Source organism: Callospermophilus lateralis, chromosome 1 (assembly GCF_048772815.1).
Source record: "Callospermophilus lateralis isolate mCalLat2 chromosome 1, mCalLat2.hap1, whole genome shotgun sequence".
Classification (NCBI taxonomy): Eukaryota; Metazoa; Chordata; class Mammalia; order Rodentia; family Sciuridae; genus Callospermophilus; species Callospermophilus lateralis.
In genome coordinates this window covers 146,993,650-147,021,562 of record NC_135305.1, presented here as the reverse complement: position 1 = coordinate 147,021,562, position 27,913 = coordinate 146,993,650, and the positions used below count along the sequence as shown (strand labels likewise).

Genomic DNA, 27,913 nt, shown 5'->3' with positions numbered 1-27,913 from the left:
TGTCATAGGGTGCCTTCATCCTCCTTGGCTCTTTGGTTCCCTGCGCCTCTTTCATCCTCTTGCCAAAGTTGTACCCCCTGAAGAGTGTATCCTGCCTACACTTTGGGGGTTCGGGTGGTTCCGGGATACTGTGGAAGCTTCCGGGCCTGATAAGGAGAGCTGCGGACGCGACTAGGGTCTCGGCCTCTTTGGGGAGGTTCGCCAAGCCCCTTTCCTTGCGCTCTCCGCTGCGCGCCGCAGCGCCCCCTTCGCCACCAGGGGCCGCCCGGAAGCGGGACTCCCCGAGCGCTGGGCGGGGAAAGGGGCGGGGCGCGGCGATACCTGGGCCGCCCGAGAGCTGGGGGTGGGTTCTCGGGGGACAGCAGGCAGCCCCCCCAGATCTGTACCGCCAGCCGCCGGGAGCTCGGGGCTCCGGGCGTAGAGGCTGCGCTGTCACATGGGCGGTGGCGACGGGGCCGCATTTAAGCGGCCGGGGGACGGCGCCCGCCTCCAGCGCGTCCTCGGGCTTGGCTCCCGCCGGGCGCCCCGCTCTCTGCCCACCGGGGGCCCCGCGCAGCGCCGCACCGCGCCGCCCCCGCCGGGCCATGCGAGCGCGGGCCCCGCCGCGATGAGCTCGCACATCGCCAAAAGCGAGTCCAAGACGTCGCTGCTGAAGGCGGCGGCAGCGAGCGGGGGCAGCCGGGCTCCCCGCCACGGCCCTGCCCGGGAGCCGGGGCTGCCTGGCCGCCGGCTGCCCGGAGCCTGTCCGAGCACGCCGCCGCCGTCCGGGGACCCCAGTTCGCGGAGGCCCCTGTGTCGGCCGGTGCCGCGAGAGGAGGGCGCGCGGGGGAGCCGGCGCGGGCTCCCCCAGGCGCACTGCAGGCCCCGGGAGGCGCTGCCGGCTGCGGCGTCCCGACCTTCGCCGCCGTCGCCGCTGCCGCCAGCCCGCGGGCGGGATGGGGAGGAACGGGGACTGTCCCCGGCGCTCGGCCTCCGGGGCTCACTGCGAGCCCCGGGTCGCGGGGACTCCGCTCCAGCCGCAGCGACTGAGGCGGACCCGTTCCTCCACCGGCTGCACCCCATGCTCAGCTCCGCCTTCGGCCAGGTAAGGGCCGCGCCTCCCGCTCGCACTCCGGGGAAAGGCGCTCGGGACCCTGCTGCTGCGGCGCGTCCACGACCCTACTCCCGCTGCCCGTGGTCCCCAGGTCACGCCTCGGCTCCCGCTGTCATCCCGCGGCCCGGCGCCCTTGCGGGCCGGCACTCTTCCACCCCCGTGCCTGATTCAGCACCCTGTGCGCTGTCCACGCTCCGGGCCTCTTGTGGGCGAGGCACCGCCACTTAGCCTTCCTCACACCTGCCCGAACCGCTAGTCCTGGAAGGGAGAGACCTCCACAACCCTCCTGGAAATCTGTGGGGTCACAGAGGAGCGCTCCGAGCAGGTGGCACCAAACCCACTGCTCCGGCCTCTGGCCAGTATCGCCAGGGAGCAACCCAAGAGAGCAAGGGGAGGGAGGCTTGGGTCACACAGACTTGTTTGGAGATGAGGGACTCTAGCCATTGCCTATGGCATCTTCAAAGGCCTGGGAAAAGTTAGGAAAATCAAAAATATGAGGAAAGAGAAGAGGTGTCTGGGTAGACATGGGGGCGGGGGTCTAGAGCTATGGCTCAAACTGGAACTTTGAGGTGTTTTAAGGATGTTGTCACTCCAGGATACCACTAGGACGGCAGTTGGGCAGTTGCGGATTTGTAGGATGTGGAATAACACTCAGAGAACTCTAGCATGAGTTGGGGTGCATCTTAAGGTCAGAAAAGCCACTAAGAGGTCACCAGTGGCTCTTTGGTTTCCTCAAGGGCCCTAGGGAGCTGGACATCTGCCCTTTAAAAAGCTTTGTGGTCACAATTCAGGCCTACAGTTTGTGATTGTGTGGCTGGGGAGACAGGAACCTCTGAACTCCTGAACAAAGCCAGAATTTCCTCTAGTTCTGAGTCTGTAATCAAGTCGAACTCACTGGCAGGGCGTTGAGACAGTACTGCAGCAGCCAAGAGGTGTAATGTAGAGGTCTGATCAAAGCATTTGCTTAGTTTGTTGGGGACACTGGGGTGTGTGCTAGGATCTAGAGCAAAGAAGCCGCCTTAAGCTCCTGGCTTGTCATGCTGGATCAACATTCTAAGGAGGCCGTGTGTGTGTTTTGCTTCAGATCTGCACATTTCTTTTCAAAATACTACTCCGCAGTGGTTGATGCCGGTCTGAGGTCTGACATGAAGGCAACTGCACATGGATTCAGGTTGCACGGGCCTGCTCTGGTGGTGTGATGGGGCAGCAGCATGTGGCTTTGTTCCTGCAGGGAGCCCTCATTAGTCAAGTGAGCTGGGAACAGTTCTCTGGAGTACAGATCTGGATGCAGAGCCATGAAGAGTTAGAGCAGTGACAGACTGAAGGAGAAGTTCACTGCAGTGGTTTTTGTTTTAGGAGGTGTGGGGTGTTAAGTCAGGTGTGGTCTGTGGATTGGAACCGGCTTGCAACACAAAAGCTGTGTGTTGTTCAATAAAAATTCATTCATTTATCAAATATCTTTTGAGCACCTACTTTGCCCAAGCGTTTACAGCACACTAGGGAGACAACAGTGAATGAGAGAGCCAGGTTTCTGGCTATTTGGGGGCTTATGATCTAGCAGTTTGGAAGGCCTGGAATCATACGCTTCCTGATTATTCAGTTTGCTGGTGATCTGACTCAGCTCCTGGAAAAAGAACCCTTGCTTCCCAGCTTTGCAGAATTTTGCCGGCATGAGCCCATTCTGAGCTCAGAGCACTGCAGCTACATGCTTTAGTTCCTCCTTCTAATTCCCCAGTCATTAAATGAAGAACATTCTCCAGCCCCATGTTCTGAAATGTCACCAGGGTCATCTGAGTCAGGAGGAGCAGGAAGGTCCCATCAAATATTTACTACTTTCCTTTGGAAGCTCCTGCCTCTTAGAGCTGTGGGCTTTTTCTTTTAAAGCCCAGCACATTCAGTTTGGGCTTCCTGCTGGCACCTCAAAGGCATCTGTTTGAATAACAACAGTAACAGCACAGCACACCCAGGCTGGGACTTTGGTGTCAGAGCCTCCAGCCTCCTGTGACAGAGAGGAATTAGTCTTTCTTTCCCGTCTCTGTCTGTATTGAAATTTCTGTCCTTTAAGACAGGGTGGGGGCCCAGAGAAGGTAAATGAGGGGAAGGTTCTGAATACAAACTTTCAGATAGGATCTACTTAGGGCAAAATATATTTGGAGAAGTTTATTTTTCATGTCTCTCAAGTTCTAATTTTTGTTTGTTTGTTTTTTCATTCTGTGACTTGCTTAGTCTTACTAAGGCTCTTTGCTTGCCTGAAAAATAGAGAATACTCATAGTGCCTCAAGGAGACTTTAGGAGGTTAAATGAGATGTGAGCTTTGTATGGAGCGTGGTCCAGTGCATAAACTCTCTGTGTTAGTTATTATTATTATTGTTAATTAACTACCAAGGGCATTTTCTTTCTGGGAGCCAGATTCAATGTGACAATGGAGGTAGACTCCTACATTTGGGGAAATAGGAATTAAGATTCTTCCAAAGACCTCATGGAGCACTCTTACTGTCTGCAGGGAGACAGTGTAGATTTGGGGCTAAGGTGTCAAAGTGTGGTTTGGAAGATAGTAGAGCTGAAGGCTCCAGTCCCAGCTCTGTGACCTCAGCATGTCATTTTATCTCTCCAAGGTTTCTTCATCCAGAAATGAGATTGACAAAAACTCCCTTGTGAGTTATTGTGAAGCTTACACTGGATTAAGGGCATCAAATGCCTGGCTCCTAGCGGGTGCTGGATCAAGGGCAGCCTCTATTAATGTTATTGCTCTTTTTTCTTTTCTTTTTTTAAATATTTATTTTTTTAGTTGTAGTTAAACACAATATGTTTATTGTGCTGAGGATCAAACCCAGGTCCTCATACGCACTAGGCGAGCACTCTACCGCTGAGCCACAATCCCAGCCCTGCTATTGCTCTTTTTAATACACTAATTGAATAAGGGTCTGTGTAAGGTGTTTTGAAAGCTGCCTCTGAGCTGGGTGAGGAAAGCCTATTAAGAGAGGAGCAGAGTGTCCTCCCCAGATTTCCTCTCTGTTGTCTGCTAAGGACATGCCACCTAGCTGCCTAAAGACAAGATGTGGTGTCAGAAATTAGCTCAGAATAAGCATGACCTAGGGCTTTGGGTCTTGGAAGATTATTTCATGTACAAACCTTCTGTTCTTACTCTTAAGCCTGAGAAGAAAAACCCTTGTAGGGGAAGCAGATGTGAATCAAGCCCATAGCTGATTTGGCAAGACTGACTGAGTTTCTACACTGCTTTACACATAACTAGATCACAGTAATTTTATGAGTGAATCAATGAATGAATGAATGGTGTCATAAGCCTCTGGACTTCAGAGGTTTCTTAGTTCCTCTGGTTTAGATGGGGAGAGAGGTCATGGTGATTTGTATTCTAATGATTCAACCACAACAGGCCTATAGTCCTAGAATGAGGCTGTGAGTGTTCCTCATTCCTGCCCAGATTGAGTGTCCTCTATTGCCTTTCCTCTGGGGCCTGAGGAGAGAGAAAGAAGAAGGTCAGTTTGTGGTTAGCATCCATCACTGATGCTAGCATCCATCCACACCCGACCCCCTCCATCAGTTGGGTGAGAGTCCTCCACGGTATCTGCATTTGCTTCCGGATGTTGCTGCGAGAAACAAGAGTACTTGAGGCCTTAGTCTAGCTCCCACCAAACCATTGTCAAAGTGTGTTGTCATTATCTTCACAGCAACCTGAGAAGGTTGGTATTGTCATCCCCCTCTTTAGAGATGAGAGAGGGGAGTGACTTGTCCAAAGTGACACAGTAAATAAATGGCAGGACTGCCTGTCTCCAAACACACCTGCCTGTGCTGTACCATGCTGGCAGAGTGGAAAGTCACTTATCCGTGTTCCCTGGTTGTCGGAAGAATCCACAGAGCACCTCTCAGGTTACGACCCAGCTTTCCCCAGGCATTTTACCACTGGGCTGGCGTCCAAGTTCAAATGCTAGTGATAGAACTGATCAGGACGGGAGGCCGGCCTCCCCCCTAATCAGGAATAATCAGCAACGGGTTTATCCTTCTCATCCCTCTGATCCTATTATTCCATTCCAGAACTCGAAGCGTGGCTTCTGGAAGGCCCAGGGACTGCAGCTCTGTGGATGAGGATAGTGGGGGACACACAATGTGCTTCACTCCCCAGAGGAAGCCCTCACCCCTCAGCCCTTTTTGATTTCCTTTAGAAGATCAAATCATTTATCTGCCCACTGCCCAGCTCAGGTTTAAGGAAGCTCCTGTATCCCTTGCTGCCCCCAAACCTCAAACTAATGTCACTCTTGCCCCGACCTACACAGCAGGGTGAGCTTCTTCAAGAGCCTGACTTTTCCATAAGGGCCTGGTTTTGCTATCTTTTATCTACTGTTTCCAAGGACGGAGGCCAGTCCCAAGGTCGACAAGTGGGTGTTGTGCCCTGAGCTGACCTGCAGGGGGCAGGAGTCACCAGTGGATGTTGGATGAATGGCCCTTTAAAACCAAGGCCAGGCAGGGAGGGGAAGGAGGTACTTTCTAGGTGCCTGGCACTGTGCCAAGCTTTTTGCACCTATTACCTCATTAACTCCTCATAAGAGCCTTAAGGGAGGTGTTATTAGAATCCCCATTTTAAAAATAAAAGAAATGGAAGTTCAGAGAGACCAACATTTCCTCAAGGTCACATGGTTACTAAGTAGCAGGACAAGATTTGAACCCAGGTCAGTATCATTCTGCATTCCAAGCTCTGAAGCTTTACCCCAGTGGTTCTCCACAAAGGATGCAGGTTTGAATTCCCTGAAGAACAGACTAAACAACTCCAATGTCCCGAGCCCACTTAAATCTACATAAACCAGAATTTCTGGGGAAGCTCCCTGGCAATTCTAGCCTGGAGCCAGGACTTGTCCTGTGCTGCCTTTATAAGCTTTCTCTGGTTTAGTTGGTGTGAATTGGGATTGTACCTGGAGCCTAACCCAAGCTCCACTGGTGAGCCTTGTCTCCAAGTTTGCAGATGGTTGCTTTTCTATAATTTTGTCTACAAGTTTTTCCTGATTTCCCCAGACTAAGTTGGATTCCCTGTCTGTCTTACATTCACAGAGTTTTGGGGGTTTTGTTTTGGTTTTTTGGTACCAGGGATTGAACCCAGAGGTGCTTAACCACTGAGCCCCATCCCCAGCCCTTTTCATTTTTAAATTTTGAGACTGGGTCTTGCTAAGTTGCTTAGGGTCTCCCTAAGTTGCTGAGGATGGCTTTGAACCTGTGATCCTCCTGCTTCAGCCTCCTGAGCTAGTGGGATTATAGGCATGCGCCACTGGGCTCAGTTCACAGAGTTCTTGTCTTTCTCCCTTCGGAGCATTTATCTGAAATGTAAGTAAATAACTGCTCAGAGCTCCTTACTACCTCTTGCCCACCAGCTAGAATAGAATATAAGCTCCCAGAGGTATCATGTGCCTGGCACATAAACACCAAGCACATGATACTTCTTTCTTCTGTTTGAATAATTACTTATTAAGCCCCTACTATGTGCCACACTTGTTAATGTGTGTGCTTTATCAGCAAGGCAGGGGAAGCCCCATTTTCAAGTGGAGGAAACTGAAGCTCAGGAATGGAAGGACTCTGGGAATGCCAGGACTCAACCCCATCTGCCCCATCCTGCCCCTTCATTGGAGTCTATTGAGCCTGACCCCTCTGACCAGGCCCACGGAGTGCTTCCTTCATGCTGTTTCCACAGGAAGCAGCTTCGAAGATGGCATTTATGTTGGCTGCTCACTCTTCCTGCCCCTGCTGCCTGGCATCTTCACCCTCTTTCCTGCCCTTTAGGCATCCATACCCGACCCCACCTCAGCCTCCTCCCTTAGACCTTATGGGGCGGTCCCTTCTCCTCCATCGTCTCCTCCAGAGGTTTGGCCTAAACAAGTCTGCTGAATATCGCCCTGATTAAGCCATTCCCTGACCAGCAGCACAGCACCGTGACCATCAGAGGCCAGCAATGGGCCTCCTTCCCAGGCCTCTAGGAGTGAGTCAGTGTCACACTCTGGGCGGTGGCCCCAGCCATCTTCCCTAACAGGATTTCCGACTGGTCACCCAAGCTGGACCTGAAACTCTTTTGAGCTCTGTGTGAGAGACCCCGCTTGCATCCCCCTGGGGACCTGGGAGGAGTCCTGCCTCCCGATCTATCTCTGGTGCCCCCTGCTGGAGAAAGTCAGATGTGGGGAAACAGGGATGCTTCCTCTCTTCCTTCTGGCTCAGGCTCAAGGTCTCAAATGGGACATCTGAGACTTGAGATGAATTCACATCAAAGCCAGACCCTGTAGGAGCAAAGAAGAACCTACAAAGTTCCAGCCGCGGGACCTTGGAGACCATTTGTAAAGGGTGGCTTCTGTGCTCCGCTCCCCAAGGAAAACCATGAAAGATCTTCACTCTGGATTATGCAGAGGATGAGGAGAAGGTCTGGGGACCTTGCCAGTGCCCTCTGTGCCAGTGCTGCCTTCATCGTGCTCCCCGCTGGGGGCCACCTCTTGGCTTCCCTTGGATCGTTGCACACAGCATCGGGGGCAGGAGGAGCTGATCTCAGCTGTCGGCTCAGCTGTGCTGCCAGCCCTGGAGCCTCATCCCATTTCACTGATGAGGCAAGTGTGAAAAATGGAGCGTAATGGAGACGTCACAAGATCTCCCAGGGCCCCCAACTGGAGCCGCCTGCTCTCCATCCATCTGGATCTGCCAGGGGCGATGAGGATGCGTGCTTGTCCAGCTCACTGCTCTTCGGAAAAGGCATACATCTCCCTGGGGGCTTGTGTATGTGTGCATATGTGTGGCGTGTGTGTGGTGAGTGTCTGTGCATGCAGGGCTGTGAGCTCTGAGGCACCCTGGCATTGGGGGTCCAAACTAGCCAGCTTCTCCTTCTGGATCTGCTGGCCTAATTCCCAGCTGCAGCTGCCACCCTGGGTCCCCTCCCTGAAGCAATCTCCCTGCAGCAGAGAAAAGGAGGCGGGTGAGGGAAGGGGAGAGAAGCAGAGAGAGAGGACTCAGCTCTAATCTGATGTAGATGATCCGGCAGGCTGCCCAGCTTGGCTGCCCTCTGCCATCATCTCTCCGGGCGATTTTCTCTGTGCCCTGCACTCTCCCCTTCTGCCTTCATCTCCTTAAGAAAGTGGCCAGAAAGTTAAACACAGACACACAAACACACACACACACACAATCCACCAAAAAAAAAAAAAAAAATCAAGAGAGCAGGAGCAGGCAGACGGGTAAGAGAGCACGCGCGCCAGAAAGAGGGCTCAGCTTGGTCTTGGAGGAAGAGCGGCACAGGCAGAGGGAGGCTGGGGTTGGCAGTGACCCAGACCGAGGTCTCCTAGCCCCCAAGGAGCCTCCTTCATGGACCCGAGGATCCCAAGAGGGGCTGCCTCAGCTTAGGATGGGCAACTGTGTCAAGTCGCCACTGAGACATCTCTCCAGGAAGGTATGTTTCCGGAGCTCCCAAGCCCTGGGGTTGGGGATGGGGGCGTCTTGCCACCTGCCCCAGAGGTTGGGCATGGAGCGGGTGGGCATCTGAGCTTGCTATTTTTTTCCAGAGGTTCCGTCTAGGGTTGCTTCCCTGTTCTTACCTCCAGATACCCTCCGATCACAGATGCTTATGTCTCAGACCCCAAGTGAAGTTGGGTCCTAGAGCTGCATGCTGGGGGGTTGGTGGAGAGTGGGGGAGTCTGTGTTTGGGAATTTGCACAGGAGTTAGCTTTAAATCATGTAGCTTTAGGGGCTTCTGGACCATAAAATGAAAAGTGTGGATTCTTAGGATATCAGTGCACAGACACCTTTGAATCAGGCAGGATCAGAAGATCCTTCGCAGCATCATGCTCGGGGGCTCATTCATAACCTTCCGGGGTCTGTGCGCCTCTCTGGTGGTCTCTAAGTCTTCAGAATTGTGAGTTTTGAAGTAGAGCCCATTGCTGCTGAAAAACACCAAGCAGACTATCTCCTTCCTTCTACCTTCAATAATTCCCAAGTCCCATCACAGAATCTCAAGAATGACCAGACTAGCTTCTGGCCCAGGATTGGTTCCCTTAAGAAATAGGATGCCCAAGAGATATGTTGAACAGGTGTGTACATCAATCACTTTCTGGATTGGATCTAATGCTTATACACTAGGGTAATATTCTTTTGCAAGAATTCCGTTGGGAAAGGAAATAATCACTCTTAAGGCATCTTTCATGCAGGTCCTGGGTATCTACTGGGTTTTGCTTCAGGTGGGCTCTCTCTGTATTCCTAGCCCTCCGTAGTCAGGTCAGACTCAGACATTATTTAAAGGAAAAAGGAGACATAGGGATATCTTCCTCCAATTCTTCCATTTTCCAAAGGAACTCGATGGCCACTCAGAGGGGTTTAGAGACACACCTAGGGTCTCAGGTCAGCTAATGGCACCTTTATCCTAGCCCCCTCCTCCATTCTCCGTCAGTGTGATGGCTTCTCCATTTAGGACATTTTGGGCTTTTCTGCCTGTCAACTTCTTCATTCAGCTAAGCTGCTCACATCAAATTCCATTTAATCTTTGCCGTTCCTTGGATCCTTCTGAGGATGGATGGTTGCGTCTGCGTGTTTCTGACCCCCCCCCCCCACCATAATCTGTCATCTTCTTAGAGGAATCTGCCACACCAGAGGTGGCCTCGGTGCTGAATCAGAGAAGCGGAAACTGATCTGAATTCGTCTAGAGGACCACAGGCGAACACCCTGGCAGTGGGTTCTGTCCAGAGTTTGAGGGGGTGAAGTTAGGAACAAGAACTGTCTTTCTGTCCCCGTCGCCCATCTGCCCTTACACAGTAGAGTGCTTAAGAGTCACACAGTTCTCCCACATCTTGTAACCTTAGCAAATTAACCTCTCTGTACCTCAGTTCCCGTATCCATCAATTTATCCCTCTCTTGGGGTCCCTCTCTTTCTTGCAGTGCTGGGGATCAAACCCCAGGGCCTTATGCATGCTAAGCAAGTGACCACTGAGCTATAACCTCAGCTCTAATGTCTATCTCTTAAGGCAATTGTGAAAACTAAATAGTGTTAGGCACAGTGTCTGACATATAGTAATCAATATTAGTATTATTGTCATTGTAATCATATTTTTCCCACTCTGTATTTTAGAGAAGAGGGATGGAGGAGAAAAAGGAAAATTTAAGAGTTTGATGTTATTATTGGTGCTGGGACAGAACCCTGGGCCTCTGCATACTAAGCTCATGCTCTGCTCTTGACTCACACCTCCAGGCCAGGAGGTTCTGAGCCAATGGAATAAGTCAAAAGATCATTAAAATGGGCTTCATTCAATGTCATGTTCCTCAGAAAGTAGTAATGATTGCTTTTTCTTATTTACAACATATCTAACATCTGCTATCTCACTTGCTCTTTTCCACAAAGTAGTTTTCTTGGCTAGTTTGCAGAGAAAGCTGCTGGACACAGAGATAAGAGCTTTCTTAAGGTCTCAAAGGTCTCAAACAGGGCTGGGATTTAGACCCTGGATGTGTGAAGTCAGGGTTGGGTTTTATTTTTATTTTATATTTTTCCCTCTGGGAGAGGCTGCCTGTCTATTTCTCCTGCTGTCAAAAATGTTCTAGCTAGATTCCTGGATCTGACCTTAGAAGTCATCTAGTCCAAATTCCCACTCAGTGTAGCCATACCTTCTCACCAAGCATGCATTGTTTAAATTCTGGAACTCCTGCAGGGAGAGGGAATTCTGACCTGCACCCTTGTGTTGTTAGAAAGCTGTAAAGGTTATGAAGCTCAGTGGCCCCTCCTGCTGCCAGGCCACACCCAGGACATGTCCATTTAGTGCCAAGGAGACCTTGTCAGCTTGTGGCTTGGCTTGAGTGGTAGCTGGAGAGCTGGTAAAGAGGAGAGGCGGCACGCCTAGAGCTCTGAGCTGGGTAGGACCAGGCTGTCAGGTGCCATCACTGGCTGGAGAAGGGCTGCAGCCTCCAGGGCAACTTGGTGCCAGGCAGCGTTATCATTAAGAGATGCAATGGAAATTCCCCAGACACCACTGCTTCATTCTTTGTGGGAGCGAATTCCTCTCCATCCTTCTCATTTCTTTCCTGATTGGCAGATGTTCCCCCACTTCCTCTGGAGCCAGAAGTAAATGCCTTCTGGCACACAGAATCTCTTAAGTTATATCACCACCACCACCATCATCCTGATTGTCATTACTATGGCAACTCCATTTATTTGGTCTTACCATGTTCTAGGCACTATGCAAAGCACTTTCTATGCAATTGCTCATTATTTCTCACAAGAATCCTGTGAGGAGACATGATTATCCCCGCGATCTTGGGAAAGAAACTGGAGTACAGAGAGGGAAAGTGACCTGCCCAAGGTCACACAGCAAAAAAGCAGCAGAGCCCGAACTTGTCCCCAAGACCATGTCCAAAGCCAGCATACCAAACTGCCTCTCAGAGTTCTGTGCCACCTGCTGCCTCCTCCGTCCTCAGTTGTGCTCATTCTGAGTCAAGTACACAAGATTCAGCCAGAAACAAAAAAAGTCTGATTTTCTGCAGACATCTTGTGAGGTGGTTTCTTGGTATTATGTCACTGTCCACTCCCAGGCTTCCTTTGGTTCCCACTCCCGGTTGGGAAGGTCTGTGTTGGTCTCTGCCAGCTCCAGTCTGGCTCCTGCATTCAGCAGAGATTCTGACTCTTGCCTCTGAGGGGCATCAAGCCAGGATGGGCCCTTAGTCTGTCTGACATCCCCCTATTTCTGAGATTTCCTTAAACTGACCCTTCTTGGACTCACCGAACTTGAGCCTTGGACTGGGTTCCTTCACCTTGGTTCTGAGTGTCTCCTTTCCCTTTAAGGGACCAGAATACTGCTCCTTCTCTCTATAAGCCTGGAATTGGCTTAGGACATTGGAAGGGTGTCTCTGTAGCCCCACAGTGGGGGACGTTGGGGATAAGCATGAGAGAGGACAAGGGATGGGTGGTTCTGCTTCTCAGCCTGGTAGGACAAGCTGCCCCTGGGTCTTGGGATCTTCTCCTAGGCCATGGAGACAGCTGCTCAGAAGTGCAATGGGATGGGAGGATAGGGGCACAGCCCTGGGCTTCTCACACAAGGACAGCCTTCAGGGGTTCAGCGACTCTGCCTCTCCTTGGGAAGTTTCTGCTCCAAATCCCCACACTGAGAGGAGACCGCCCAGCACCAGGCTGAGGGCAGAGTGCTGTGACCTGAATTCTGGAGAGGGGCTGGCAGGCTGGGGAGGCCGGGGTGGAACCGAATGTTGTGTCTAGATGCTGCTGTTGTCCTAAGGGAAGGTCTGTGGGCAGTGCTGGCTTTTTATAGCTGCATGGGAACCTGCAGGGGGGAGAATGGCTTGGCCAGGGCCTGGGAGCACAGCTATATTTGGTCAGCAGACAAGGCCCCTGCCTTAGCCTCTAGAGGTCCAGCAGGCTGGGCCGGGCAGGAAGCCAGGGAAGGCAGGAGGGAGGGAGAGGAGAGTGGCGGGGAGTCTGTCTAATCTTGAGGTTGTAAACCCAGTGGAATCCAAGCACAGAGGTGTCTTGTTTGTTGTTTGACCCACCTGGTGCTTTAAATCAAGAGATCTGGCAACAGTGGCTGGAGTTAGATGGGGCTGCCCATTTAAAGGAGGTGCGTAGCATCCATTTTGCACCCTGCCCGTCCCCACCTCTTGATTTCTGCTTGCTTCATTAATGGCAGCGATGACACCTACATTTGCAGCCTCTAGTCCAGCAGACTAAGGGAGACTGTTGTCCATGTTGCCGACTCTGATGGCACCCCCAGCCTTCCAGTGGGGATCTGGCTAGGATAGGATCAGAGCCCATCAGTAAGCTGGGAGACATGACATAGCTTGAGTATTGAGCTTGGCCATTGGAAGCATTTGGGGAAAGGACATTGTTCCATTACGCTCGGAGAGAACACTTCCCATTAGTTAGGACAGAAACCGTCCTCTGATTGCTTCTCAGCCTGAGCTCTGTGTGCATATGAGCATGAGCATGTGATTCTGTGTATAGATCAGTGTGTGTATGTGTGTGTGTGTGTGTGTGTGCGTGCACGTGTGTATGTGCATGGGCCACACAGCAAGCATCACACTCAGCTGTCCCTGGACAACTGTGTCAGTCAAGGATTGGCGTCTCCATCTATTGAACCAATTTGAGACCTGCCCCCTGAGGCCCTCTGAACCCTACCACTTGACTCTGGAGGATCTTCTTGGGAGGAGATGTCCCTCTAGGACCAGGAGCCAAGCTGGGGCCGGAAGAGCTAAGTGGGCAAGGAAGTGATACCCTGCCTCTCTTTTGTATTTACTTGGTGCTGGCTGAAGATGCGCCAGGAGGAGAAGACCAGCTACATGGTGGTGCAGACAAGCGAGGAGGGGCTGGCAGCCAGTGATGAGCTCCCCGGACCGCTCCTGATGCTGGCCCAAAACTGCGCCGTCATGCACAACCTGCTGGGCCCTGCTTGTATTTTTCTGCGCAAGGGTTTCGCCGAGAACAGGCAGCCTGTACGTAAGTTGGCCCAGTGGAGCTCGATGAACTTGGCTTCCCAGGGCATAAGGAGGTGCTGGGAGGAAGAGGGATTCTGTACCCAGCTAGCTGCCCCTGTCCTCCAGTGGATAGTCCCCCAGCTTGTCAGTCTCACTTCCAGTTTCCCACTTGTGGCTACAAAGTGACTTGTCCATTTCTACCAGCAAGAAGTAATGGTAAGCTGGGCGTGGAGGCGCACGCCTGGAATCCCAGTGGCTTGGGAGGCTGAGGTAGGAAGATCATGAGTTCAAAGCCAGCCTCAGCAACTTAATGAGGCCCTAAGCGACTCAGCAAGATTATAAAATACAAAAAGGGGCTGGGATGTGGCTCATAGTTAAGTGCCTCTGGGTGCAATCCCTGGTACCAAAAAAATGGGAAAAAAAAAGAAGTAATGATAGCAGATACAGTTCTTTGGAGCATTTCGGATGTACCAGGACCTGTGTTAAGTGTTGATGGATTCCCTCCTTTAAGCCTCAGCAACTCCAAGAGGTAGGTGCTTTTATAACCCCCATTTCACAGATGAGAAGACTGAGTCAGAGAGGTAACATGCTGAGGTAATAGCTCATAGGTGGTAGTATGGCAATCAGGTAGTGTGACCTAAGAGCCTCCTGTGCTTTTAACAGTTCTGTATATACAGCTTCATCCAGTAGAATTTTCTATGGTGATGGGAATAGTCTAAAATGTATGCTGCTCAATATAGTAGCCGCTAGTAGCATGTGGCTCTTGACCACTTGAAATGTGGCTGGTGCAATGAAGGAACTGAATTATCTATCTTATTTCATTCTAAGTAAAATTGAAATAGCTGCATGCATCTAGTGGCTACTGTACTTGACAGCATCCTATGAATAGTCACAGGAGTAAGGAAAAGAAGATCTTACAGATACAAACATTTGTAAGTAGCATTTATTGAATACTACATGCTGAATACTGTCCTTGTCTTGTCTCATACAATGTTCATAAAGGCCCTGGGAGGTAAGGACTGGTATTAACCTATAATACAGATGGGGAGACTGTGGCTCAGAGAGTGGAATTGACCTGCTCAAGGTCCCACAGTTAGGAAGTAGCAGATCTGGGCTCTGTACTCAGGTCAGTCTGACTTAAGGGCCCAAGCTCTTCTCCCCTAACTATATAAACTGGACAGAAACGAGCAGGCACGTGCTTCCTTCTACCTGGCCCCCTGCGTTGGTGCACGTAGTTCCCCGCCTTATGGGTGGGCATCGGCAGCTCCACTCCAGAACCCAGCACACATGCCCTCACTGCTCGGCATGAGGGACAGTGTGTGAGCCATGGACTAGTCACCAGGGCTCTGCTGCAGGCACACTCTGAAGGGGTATGGGGTTTGCTGTTCCCCGAGTTCTAGGCATACAAGAGGTACAGAAGGGGCTGCAGTGAGGGCCAGCAGCAACCATCCACCCCGAGTCCTGCAGGGTGGGGCCCTGGAGAAGTGGCTAGTTGTTTGAAGCCTGATTGGTGGGAAGGATTCCTTTTATAGCTCAATTACTGGTCCCAGTGAGTATACTTTTGCACGTGTGTATGCACACTTAAGTTGGCCCTCTGTTTCTTGGGTTTTATCTCAGTGGAAGAGTTGATTCAGCTAAATGCAGATCAAAGATATTTTTCAAAAATTGTATATGGGCCTGGGGTTGTAGCTCAGTGGTAGAGTACTTGCCTTGCATGTGAAAGGTACTGGGTTCAATCCTCAGCACCACGTAAAAATAAAATAAAGGTATTATGTCCAACTACAACTAAAAACATATTTTAAAAAAAATTGTATCTGGCTGGGTGTGGTGATGCACCCTATAATCCCAGCAGCTTAGGAGGCTGAGGCAGGAGGATCGCAAGTTCAAAGCCAGCCTCAGCAACTTAGTGAGGCCCTAAATAACTCAGCGAGACCCTGTCTCAAAATAAAATATAAAAATAGGGCTGGGGACATGGCTCAGTGGTTAAGCGCCCTTGGGTTCAATCCCTGGTACTCCCCCCCCCCAGTTGCATCTGTACTGAATATGTACAGTGTAACAACTATTTACATAGCATTTATATTGGATTAGGTATTATAAATCATCTAGAGATGATTTAAAAGATGTGGGAAGGGGGCTGGGGATGTGGCTCAAGTGGTAGCGTGCTTGCCTAGCATGCGTGAGGCACTGGGTTCGATTCTTGGCACCATGTAAAAAAAAATAAAATAAAGATATTGTGTCCACCTAAAACTAAATAATAAATATTAAAAAAAAAAGATGTGGGAAGATGTGCATGGGCTATGTGCAAATACTACATCTTTTTTTAATCTTTATTTTTTAGTTTTAGATGGACACAATACCTCCATTTATTTTTATGTGGTGCTGAGGATCGAACCCAGGGCCTTGGACACGCTAGCCGAGCACAGTACCCCTGAGCCACAAACCCAGCCCCCAAATACTACATCTTTTTAAAAAGATATTTATTTTTTAGTTATAGGTAGACACATTATCTTTTATATATATATATTTTAGTTATAGTTGGACAAGACCTTTATTTTTTATTTATTTTTATGTGGTGCTGAGGAGTGAGCCCAGGGCCTCACATGTGCTAGGCGAGCGCTCTACCACGGAGCCACATTCCCAGCCCCAATATCTTTATTTTTTTTGTGTGGTGCCGAGGATTGAACCCAGTGCCTAACGCAACTAGGCAAGCGCTGTTCTGCTGAGCCACATCCCTAGCCCCAGTGCTATGTCTTTTTATATGAGGGACTTGAGCATCCTGCCATTGAGGTATCTACGGGGGTTCCTGGAATCAATGCCCCACCGAGACCAAAGGAAGTCTGTACTCACTTTCATTTGTACAAATGGAAAAAACAATTTGTAAACCCAATAAGATCTGTGGGTCTGTCTAGGGACAAAATCGACATACTCTCGCACCTCGCACGCTGACAAGCTTTTCAGGTGGGTCCACAGGACCGTCACCCAGAGACCGACATCCCTTCAGGAGACTCCTCCTGCCTGGAGGAGTCTGGCTGCCCCCAGTCTGCCGGTTCCCAGCTCCTCTACACTCTCATCACCAGCACCCCCTTCACCAGGAGCCTCAGGCTTCCTACTGCTGTGTCCCTCACCCTGGAGCCAGTATGGAGTGGGTGGCAGCCACAGTCTCCACCCACCCTGGCTCTGCTGGCTGGGATGGCCTATGTGCGCAGCCGAGATGCCCCCTGCTCACTGTGGCCTGCCTGTGTGCCTGTGTTCGTGATACGGTGCCCACCCTGTCATGAGCCTCCTCAGTTCAGCCTGCCTCATGTTCTCCCTGCCCAAAGGCAGAGAGCTAGAACGCTGTCGGGGGTGGGAGTCTCCTAACCAGGCCCACCTGGGCACCCGTATCCATTATGTGCCAGTCTGTCTACCTCCTGGGCAGACCTCACCATCCAGAGCCTGCCCCGTGTGCTTCCTCTGGGGCCTGCTCTTTGGAGACTTCTCTGCCATCTGTTCTGACGCCTGGACCCGGGGTTTCCTTGACTCCCCAAGGAGACCTGGGCCCTGCTGGAGGCTGGAGATGTGTGCTTTGGACCCTGGCAGCCGTCAGAGGCACTGGTGGCCGGCAGGGTCCTATACAGTGTCCTGTAACAGGGCAAGTGTAAGGATGGGGGCAAATTGGGGGCAGTGCCCAGGAAGCAGGGCATAGTCCCAATTCTGCCTCCCCTTCCCCTGGCTCCTCCTCCGCCCTCTGGGGCTCCCTGTATGGTCCCCGCTTTCTCTTGCCTTTCAGCCCTGCTTCTGATTGCCTTGTGGGCTTCTGCCCCCTTCCCTGGTGTCACTGGGTGTTGCTCTCCTCTCTCTGGTGACCTCCCCTGGCCCTGCTTTATTTACAGGTATTTGCCTCGGCGCCAGCTCTGTTCCTGACCTACTCTTGTATCTGGAATAAGGACCACAGCGGCTCTATGCCCAGACTCAGGGTTCGGTTGATCCTTGGGCTTCTCTGAGAGGCCCAGGAGCGTCTGAGTCTGTGGCTCATTGTGGGGCTCCAAGGACGTGGTCCAGACAAACCTCTGCGCCATTCCTATCACCTTCCACCCAGAGCCAGCTGCCCCTTGGAGGACCCCCTCTGGATGGGCATCTTATAACTCCCAGGTCCCCTGCTGCTGCTAACAGGACTTGTTCTTTTGTTGCAGGACAGATCACTGCGACCAGAGGAGATCGAAGGTAAAACTTGGACCTCGGGGGAAAGGGCTGCTCAGCCTCCAGGAAGGTAGGGGAGGGAGATGGTGGGAAGAGAGTCAGGGTGGCCTCCTGGGAACAGGGCCTGGTACAGAGCAGGGCATCTGCTGGGGACCCAGCCATTGGAGGAAGGAGCCTGACAGAAGCCCAGAGTCCGGGGGGACCCCAGGGCCCATCTTTCTGGTGGGCCCTGTTCCTAGAGGCTGACTTTGTTCCCCAAGGCTCTGTGGGTCCTATCCCCTGCCTTTGTTCCTTTCCCCAGAGCTACGAGAGGCCTTCCGAGAATTTGACAAGGACAAGGACGGCTACATCAACTGTCGGGACCTGGGCAACTGTATGCGCACCATGGGCTACATGCCCACCGAGATGGAGCTCATTGAGCTATCCCAGCAGATCAACATGAACCGTGAGTCCCTCCGCACGGCACCTGCATCCCTTCTCATCAGACAGGCCAGGGTTCAAAGGCTACATCCGCTTTTTTTCCAGCTGTGTGATCTGGTACAAAGCACTTACCCTCTCTGAGCCTCAGTTTCCTCATCTATAAAATAAGAGTGTAACAGGGGAATGGAGCTAAAGAAGTAAATTAGGGAATATATGCAAAACAGTCCAATACCTGGCTTACAGCAAGAAATGATCAGAGGAATGCTATGGTTGTTTTTCTCTGTCTTAGTCAGGGTTCTTCTGAGATAGTGATCTGAATGCAGGGGGGTGTGTATTTGGTAGGTGAGGGAAAGGATTGGTAGGCAGTGAGGCAGTGAGATAGGGTAGGGAAGGAACCCACCCAGGGCTGACTCTCGTGCCAGCTACCACAGAGGGGCTGGGCTCAGCCTGTTGGGGTTGATATAGAATGGCTACCTAAGAGTGTCCCCCCCATCCCTCCCTACCTCTCCAGCTGGATATTTATCCCCTACTCCTGTGGGTCTTTGTTGAGAGCTGTTGTGAGCAGGCAGTGGGTACCAGTCCTCTGGTCCTTCTACCTATCCACTTGGAAGTTGGTTCTGCATTGGCACAACAAGGGCAAGGCTTGGGCACACATAACTTTTGCTTCTCTCTGCCTTTCTGTGAGTGTCCCACTCTTTCCATTTTTGAAATTCTTTGCCTGACTCTGAGCCAATACCTCGTTCTCTCTTCCATATCTACCTCTGTCTACTTCCTGATTTGCTCCCTTATTCGACCTCTGGCTACTCCCCCGAGCCATTCCTTGACAAACCACCTGTCTGTGGTCACCTCTCTGTCCTTGTTTGGCTTTTGCTTGTCACCTGGAGCCAGACACAGGCAGAACCAATGAGGGGTTGGCAGTGCTCTCCTTCCAAGTTGGAGATGAGGAATGTGTGGCTTGAGGGTGACCTGGCCCCTTTCCTTTTGCTCCAGTGGGTGGCCATGTGGATTTTGATGACTTCGTGGAGCTAATGGGGCCTAAACTCCTGGCAGAGACGGCCGACATGATTGGAGTAAAGGAACTGAGAGATGCCTTTCGAGAGGTGAGTGACAGGCCATGACAGGCCGTTAGAGCCGGGATCCCAGGATGGCTTTCTTGAAAAGAAGATTGGGAGCCAGGCGCCGTGGCACATGCCTGTAATCCTAGCAACTCAGGAGGCCGAGGCGGGAGGACCCTGTCTCAAAATTTAAAAAATAAAATAAAAAGGGTTTGGGGTGTAGCTCAGAGGTACAGTGCCCTGGGCTCAATCCCTAGTACCTCGGAACAAGACACAAAACAAAACAAATAAAAAAGAGAGAAGAAGCATGGGACCCGGGTTCCAGGCCAGTGCGGAACTTGGACAGAAGAGTGACTCCAGGGAAGGGGGGACACTGGGTCTGAAGAAGGAGCATGGCCTTGGGACCTGCTACTCCCGTCTCCCTCCTTCTGCCCTCTCTAGTTTGACACCAACGGTGACGGGGAGATAAGCACCAGTGAGTTGCGAGAGGCCATGAGGAAGCTCCTGGGTCATCAGGTGGGACACCGAGACATAGAGGAAATTATCCGAGATGTGGACCTCAATGGGGATGGACGAGTGGACTTTGAAGGTAGGTGGCACTTGAACACAGGAGAGAAGCCAGCCAGCCGTGGCCGGCCACAGAGTCCTCCAACTCTGTATCCACCATACAAACAGCCGTCCAGCCCAACTTTCTATCACCCTGCCCTTCCATTCTCATCTCGCTGTCCAGTTGCCCCTCTAGTCCACTCCCATCCTTACCTGCATCCATCTATCCATCGTTCATCCATCTACTTGTCCCTTCACCTCTTCATCTCTCCATATCCATCTCTATCATTTCCTACATTCATCTCTTCATCTGTCTAGATGCCTAGGTATCCATAAGTCACCTCTAAATAATCATCCATACAGCCGTTTACCTACACATTTTTCTCTCCATTCGTGCATCTATTCATTCTTCTATACCTTCACCTTCACCTTGCATTCATTTAAGTATCTAAATGCTCATTCATTTCTCCTACTTCTGTTCTTCTGCTCATACATTCATACGTCTCTATGCATCTGCCTGGACTTCTATTCATATTGCATTGATCTCTCTGTCTGTCTGTTCAGTCATTTACCCACCTATATCCATCTATTCATCCATCTACCCATCTCTGTGTCCCTGTGTCTGGGTGCCTCCATCCATCTCTATCCATCTGCCCATCTCATGCATCCATTCAGGGTGGTTTCTTTATTTCTTTTTGTTGCTGAGGATTGAACTCAGGGGCACTTGACCACTGAGCCCCATCCCCAGCCAGCCCTATTTTGTATTTTACTTAGAGACAGGGTCTCCCTGAGTTGCTTAGCACCTCACTTTTGCTGAAGCTGGCTTTGAACTCATGATCCTCCTGCCTCAGCCTCCCCAGCCGTTAGGATTACAGGCGTGCACCATTGTGCCCGCATGGTGGTTACTTTCTGAACACCACATTCCTCAATCTGACCTCAGTCCTGTGATATCTGACCGTAGTTCACTTTCTACCATGCCTTCACTCATCTCCTCCAAAATACTCATGGTCCATGAACCTACGAGGCCCCCTTGTTCTTTTTGCTAGGATGCCTTTTTTTCTGTTCTCCACTTGGGCTAAATTTTATTCTCCCTTCAAGGCCCAGAAGTGAGGCCACTTCCTCCAGTACTTCTTTCCTGGTCCTTCAGACTGAACTTTCTCTTTTCTGGGCATTTATAGCACTTCAGGTTCACCCCCATTCCTCACACTGTCCCCCAACTGCTGCTTATAGTCATCACCCCACTTGACTCTGAAACTTGAGAGAAAAGGAACCCTGTTTTCTTGATCTCTGCATTTCCTACATAACTCAGCACCTGACACATACCTAATGTTCAGGGAACAGTTTTTAAAGGAATCAATAGTAATAATAGTTATCACTTATTGTACACTTATCATGTGCCAGTCATACTAAGTAGCTTTATATATATTATATTTTCATTTAATTCTTGCAATGACTCTATGCATCTCACTATTATTTCCTCACATGAGGAAACTGAGGCTCAGAGAAGTAATATAACTTGCTCAAGAATTGGCTAACTATTAGGAGGCAGAGCTGGGGCACAAACCCAGGCCTGGAATCCCAACTACTAAGTACTCCCACTCAAGACACCTCTCCAAGCACTAAGCCATGTGGGAGAAAAAAGTAACATGACCCTGTACTCAGGACCTTGCATGCTGAGCAGAAAGACAGGATAAGCATGTGTCAGAGTATGTGTCCAGGACACAAAGTCTTGGGAGGTCTTCTCTGGGGAGTAGTTGGCTTTCAAGGGAGGTGAGAGTGTGCACAGATGGATTGAAGGTTTGCTGGCATCAGCTCTGAAAATCTCAGGTTGCCCTGTGTCTAGGTAGCACCCACTGCAGATGACGGCCCATCCTCAAGAGTCTGGCATTGTCCATTCATTCTGTCAAGGTGTGTTGTACACCTGCCTGGACTGAGACCTGGTCACTGCCTTTGGAAGCAAGAAAACAGAAAAGCAGTGTAGTGTGTGCTATGTTGAAGGACGCAGAGCAGGCACCAGAGGGGACCCCTATGCTAAGCCAGGGGGAGGGATTAGGGAAAGAGGTTATAAATGAATGGACACCTGAAAGATGGGTAGGAGCCACCCAATGAAAAAGAAAGATATTGATCCTAATGCATTGACACTTCTGTCCACATGGAAACCTGCACACCAGTGTTTGTAGCAGGTTTGTTCATAATTGCCAAATCTTGGAAGCAACCAAGGTGTCCCTCAATAGGTGAATGGATAAATAAACTGTGGTAATCCAGAAAATGGAATATTTTTTTCATCACTAAAAAGGAATGAGCTATCAAGCCACAGAAAGACATAGATGGACCTTACATGCATATTACTAAGTGAAAGAAGCCAATCTGAAAAGGTTACATATGTACTGTATGATTCCTGGCTATATGATCTACTGGAAAAGTCAAAACTGTCTCCATAGACAGTAAAAAGATCACCGGATGCCCGGGATTGGGCAGTGAAACTACTCTATGATGCCATAATAGTAGATACTTGTCATTGTATGTGTATCCAAACCCAAAGAATGTGAAACACCAAGAACAACCCGGGATGTCAGCTATGGATGTTGGGTGATGAGGAGGTATCAAAGTGGGTTCATCTGTTGAAATGTCCTATTCCCGTGGGACATGTTGATGGTAGGGGAAGCTATGCATGAGTGGAACAGAGGTTAGAAGGGGAATTTCTGTACCTTCCAATCAATTTTGCTATAAACCTAAAACTAGTCTGAAAAAATTACGTATAGGAAAGAAAAGAAAGGCTTGGGGACAGCTTGTAGGAACTGAGAGGTGGGGAACAGGAGAAAGGGAGGGGCAGGGAGAGAGAGTATACAGTAGCAAGCGAGAGCCATCTGCGTTCTGATGGGCAGGTGGGGTTGGAGCGATGGGACAGGAGATGTCAGCAGCCAGGCCAGCTCAGGGAGGGCCCTGGGACTGTGGCAGGTCACTGGACATCATCTTTGTGGAGTCATAGAGGTTTAATCAGGGGTCACGTGTGCAGATTAGAGGCTCACACTGGTTGCTGTGCAGGAAGCGGCAGAGTGGATGTGGGGGATCAGCGCAGAGTCAGGGCAGTGTGATGGGAAGAGGGGCGTGGAGGCAGCCTCCTGGGCCGCGCCCTGACTGTCGCTGTCTCCCTGTCTGTTCCTGCCCCTTTGCAGAGTTTGTCCGGATGATGTCCCGCTGAGGCCGCAAGGGCCCCTCCAGGACTGCCAAGCTCCCACAGGCGGGGAGGGGAGAAGAGGAGCCAGAGCTCGCCTCGCCCCGCCCCCGCCTAGCCGCCGAGAGCCCAGGATGTACTGGCGGATGGGGCCTGCCTGCACCCCGGGGAGGTGCCCACCCCGGACCCCCACCCCTCCGCACTGTGAAAGACTCACAACTCCTGCAACTGGAAAAGGGGGCGCCCGCCGACGACGAGGAGGCCACAGTGCCAAGCCGGCAGAGGTCACGCCAGGCGCCAAGTGCCATGTACCCAGCCGCTGCTGGCTGGGTGGGCCAGGGAGCCCGCCAGCAGACCCCACACAGCATGTCTGCCCCGGGGCAAAGCCTGTCGCCGCCCTCCTTCGCTCTATGCCCGTCCCAGCTCGCCTAGCCCTGTGATCTCAGAACCAATAAAAATATTTCCAAGAGACAGATGACCCAGGTGGTCTTTAGTTCTTGGTCCTCGTTAGATGATGCACAAATTTCCTGCGCGCCGCTTGCATGGAACTGGCTGAACTTTCCTGCGTTCAACATGCATTTATTGAGTAACTAGTATATACCCGGTGACTTCTGTCCCCGTTCCATAGGTTAAAACCTAGTACCTCTCCCTAGTAGGGGAAACTGAGGAATGTGGTCATTTAGCTGGGCATGCGGTTGCCCGGTGTACCATTTCCTGACTTTCTGGAGCTTTCGTGCTGGTCAGGGAAGTAGACATGACATAAACATACCCAGACACGATATAAATGGTGATGTGACTGGAAGGAAGCATACAGGCCCTTCAGCAGGGTGTACAGGGGTCCTGGCCTACTCTAAGGAGGTCAGGGAGGGCTTTCCTGAGGAAGCGACAACAAGGGCTTTGCCCTGAAGGAAATCCTAGCCTGTGTGAGGAGACAGATGTTGAAACAGCTGCCATCCTCTCCACTGAGATAGGAAGCAGGAAGTCTAGTGGTTAGGTCCCGAGTTTACTTGTGATGTGACTTTGGGCCACTTACATCTCCTCTTTGGACCTCAGTTTCCTTATATGTAATGTGGGGATAATAAAGGATGGGGTCAGTACCGGGTGAGCACTCCGGAGGACCTGCATTGTGAACTTCTGGGAGCTGCCGCTCTCAGATTGCGGTGGACTTGTGCAATGTGGTGATAGGGAGTAGATCCATTCTAATCATTGTAATGAATTTCTACAAATGAAAGGTTAAAGTAATTGGAATAAATTTGTGGGTTTGGCAGGCTTGGCACATACTTGAGATAGAGCCTGGCAGCAGGTGTACTCTGAGCCATTGATTTTGTACTTTAATATGCATAAGAATCACCTGGAGGATTTGTTAAGCCATAGATCTGCCTATACCATGCCCCCATGCCCCTCCCAACGCCCCACCCTGCAGTGGTTCTGATTTTGTTTGGGATGGGCTCCATGAATGTGCACCTCTAACAATTTCCCAGAGACTGCAGATGCTGCTGGCCCATGGATCACAGTCTGAAAAACTGCTGTACATTGAAGACATGTGGGAGGCAGGTGGAGCAGGCTGCAGGCTGCAGGCTGGAGCTGGCTGGGTGGAGATGGAGCATCCCCTGTGTGCTGTGCTGCAGCAGAGGGAGGACACCTGTTCTCAGATCTGGCGGGGAATGTGGGAAGGACTGTGGGCCCCAGCCAGAGTCCTGGGTAATCCCCATGTCCCTGAGCCGGGAGCTCCAAATTCACTCTAATAATCCAATTCTGAGACTAAGCCCTTGGCTCCGGTCCCTGCAAGGCAGGCCTGCTGCCCTGCGTGTCCCATACCAGCTTAGCTCTGCCAGGCTCCAGGTCTGCACTGTTTCAGAAAGGCAAAGACCTTGGAGGGCGATGTGCAGAAAGATGGCTTCTGTAGACATCTCTGTCAGCCATCAGGGCCACTGTTCAGAGGAACCTTAGTGCTTAGCATAAGAAAGTCCCAGGGCCTAGGCTTCTGCCCCCTGATGCAGAAACTAGAACTCCTCTTTCTCCTGCCTTGTATTTTAGGGCTACTAGAAAGTTCGTCTGAAGAAAGGGTTCTGTGACTTTTCAAGAAGTGAGATGCCTTTTCCTAGATGGGAATTCCTTCTGCTTCCCCTCACACCACTGCTTTAATACTTGGTGGATCATCTTAGAAGAGCCCTCATGGCTGAAAGGTCTCAGCCCTGATTTGCCTCCTTGGGATTGGTAAAGTCTAATTTATGCACTCATTCCTGCATGTGTTCAACTGATACTTTTTACTTATTTCTTTATATATTCATTCATTCACTTATTCATTTTGCAGTGATGGCCATAGAACCTAGGGGTCTGATACCTGCTAGGCAAGGGCTCTATCCCTGAGCTACATCTCCAACCCCCTACTGATACTTATTGAATTCCTACCATGTGCTAGACCCTGTGCCAGGGTCTCTGTTCTCAAGGTCAAACTGTAGTGGGGGAAATAAACTAGTGTAATCTAGTGACTAACTGGGCTAGTCTCAGAACTGCAGGAGTACATAAAAGGCACCCATTCCAGTCCTGTGTGTGTCGTGGGATGGTGTTGAAGGGACAGATTTGCTAGGACCTGATGGGTTAGCAGTGCTGAGTCAGAAGAGGTAGTCAGGAAGAGTGTTTCTGGTTGCGGGGACAGCTGTGCCAAGACCCAGAGGAAAGGGGGAGCCTGGTACCTTCAGAAAAGTAAGTGGAATTCCATCTGTCAGCTGTACTGGGTGGCTGGAAGGAGGAGGAGAGAGGGATGACTCTCAACAAGAAGGCAGCACCCAATCCCGCTGTAGACTTTGGAGTGTGGAGAGCCTCAGGCGGGACCTTTGAGGAGCTGCCATGTTATCTCTGCAGGCCACAGTAGTAGAATCCCTGGTGCCTGTGACGAGCTTGCCTTTGGGGACAGATTTGTCCAGCGGGTAAAAAAAAAAAAAAAAACATAGTGACTGCAGATAGTCTGAAAGCATCCATAGCAATATGCTTTAGAGCGTGGATCTGACTATAAAACAGAGAAGCAGACATTATGTACTCCAATGGAAGAACACACCATCACCTGGGGCCTTGCATTGGAGTCTGATCACTTCATGAAATGCAGCAGGCAATTTTCAGGAAATGTTAGGGCAGAGGGACATGTTGCCATTAGTAAAATCCAGAAAACTCCACAGGTCAGTTGGCCCTAGTTCTTCAACAGATCAATTACAAAACCAAAAAGGAATGGAGGGGGAATTTGTGGAATAAAAGAGACTTAAGGGGCTGGGGATGTAGCTCAGGGGTAAAGCACTTGCCTAGCATGTGTGAGGCACTGGGTTTGATCCTCAGCATGACATAAAAATTTAAAAATCAAGGTATTGTGTCCATCCACAACTAAAAAAATATATATATTTTAAAAAAGAATAGCAGTTGCTTTTAGGAGGAAGGGCACAGACAGGGGCTTCTTGGGTATCTGGCAAAGTTTTACTTCTTGACCAGTAGGCTGATCACAGGGTGTATATCTTGTAATAACTTCTAATAATTCATTAAGTTGTCTGCTTCCTTCATATTGTTTTCTATGTCTTGTTTTACAATAAAAAGACTAAAAAAAAAAAAAAAGCAAGAGTGGACTCAGAAGCCAGCTGCCTGTTCAAATCACAGCTCTGCCGTCTATGAGCTGTGTCATCTGGGTGAGTAATCAGCCCCTTTGGGTCTCAGTTTCCTCACTTGTAAAATAGGGATGTTATTACAGAGTTATTCTGAAAATGAAACAAGTTAGTACAGTTGGCTCTCCGTGGATGTGGAACATGCAGATCCAACCATGGATCAAAAATTGGGAAAAAATATGTATAAACTTTTTCTTGTCATTCTTCCCTAAACAACACAATATAAACAGTATTGACATAGAATTTACATTAGGTATTACAAGTGATCTAGAGATGATTTAGTGTGTAGGTTATATGCAGACACAATGCCATTTTACATAAAGGACTTGAGCACCCATGGACTTTGGTATCTGTGGATACCAAATCCATCCCCATTGCATACCCTTGGTATCAGACCTGCTCACCATCGGTACCAAGGGACAACTGTATATGAAGACCTTGGAACTATGCCTGTTATACTGTGACACACAGTAAGCATTATTACAGCTCTCAGTATTATTATTGTCATTATTGCTATTCCCTGTCGCCTCCCACCCCTCTCATGTCCTTGTGTTCCATGATTCTCTCAAGGACAGCAGAAGGGAAAGTCAGGCATGGCATTCTTCAATGGCTGTGCCAGAACCTTTCATTGACAATGACAAGCTAATCAGAGCTTAACTCTGACTTGGCTCCATGTCTATGCTGCATGGTCTTGCAAGGTGGCTCTGATCCTGTTGTGCCTGTGACTCTGGTTGCAGGGCAGGAATATCTTTTCACCCCCATGGACTTGCCTACCCCCTGCTCCTGTTCTCCAGTCGATGGCTGGTTTTCCTAGGGGGAGGACAGGGGTTCTGAATACCATGAGCAAGCCATGGGCTTTGGTGTTAACAGGGACCTGGGGTCTGACCCCAGCTCTGCCACTTAAGGTAAAGGATGTATATGTTGAGCAAGTTCTTGTTGTCTTATTCTCTATGATTAGTACTAATAATTGTACCTAACTAGTGGGGGTAGTTGTGAAGAAATAGCCCATGCATGATGCTTTGCAGAGGGCCTGGCTCAGGACCTTCATGCTGATCCCTCCGCTTACAGTGGTTTTTACCATACTCTTGGAACAGCTAGATCCTTCTCATTTTTTCAACCTGGGCTCTTGACTTATTGAAGAAAGTCAGTAAAAAAATAATAATAATTATTATTATTATTATTTTGGTCTGGGGATTGAACCCAGGGAAACTTTACCACTGAGCTACATCCCTAGCCCTTTTATTTTTTATTTTGAGACAGAGTGTTCCTAAGTGGCTGAGGCTGACCTTAAACTTGTGATCCTCCTGCCTTAGCCTCCTGAGTCACTGGGATCACAGGAGTGTGCCACCATGCCAGGCTGTACTGA

General features: G+C 50.4%; 1 protein-coding gene across 4 annotated transcripts; it reads left to right on the top strand.

Moving 5' to 3' along the window:
* Positions 1-436: 436 nt before the first annotated feature.
* On the top strand, positions 437-22,927 carry Cabp1 (calcium binding protein 1). Of its 4 annotated transcripts, XM_077105250.1 has the most exons (7): positions 8,472-8,516; positions 13,364-13,543; positions 17,698-17,728; positions 18,006-18,149; positions 19,115-19,224; positions 19,621-19,768; positions 22,902-22,927. In XM_077105250.1, exons 1-7 carry the CDS (start codon positions 8,472-8,474, stop codon positions 22,925-22,927), a joined length of 684 nt encoding a protein of 227 aa, XP_076961365.1. The 4 variants fall into 4 exon arrangements, with proteins under 4 accessions (XP_076961364.1, XP_076961365.1, XP_076961368.1 ...); XM_077105249.1 differs by lacking the exons at positions 8,472-8,516; positions 13,364-13,543 and adding an exon at positions 437-1,084; XM_077105253.1 differs by lacking the exon at positions 13,364-13,543.
* Positions 22,928-27,913: the final 4,986 nt, after the last annotated feature.

Excerpts from the sequence above, each read along its gene's own strand:
- Cabp1 (XM_077105249.1), top strand. The coding sequence starts at position 437 with ATGGGCGGTGGCGACGGGGCCGCATTTAAGCGGCCGGGGGACGGCGCC. Across the intron at positions 18,150-19,114 it reads CCAGCAGATCAACATGAACC|TGGGTGGCCATGTGGATTTT; the intron begins GTGAGTCCCTCC and ends CTTTTGCTCCAG. Across the intron at positions 19,769-22,901 it reads TGGACGAGTGGACTTTGAAG|AGTTTGTCCGGATGATGTCC; the intron begins GTAGGTGGCACT and ends GCCCCTTTGCAG.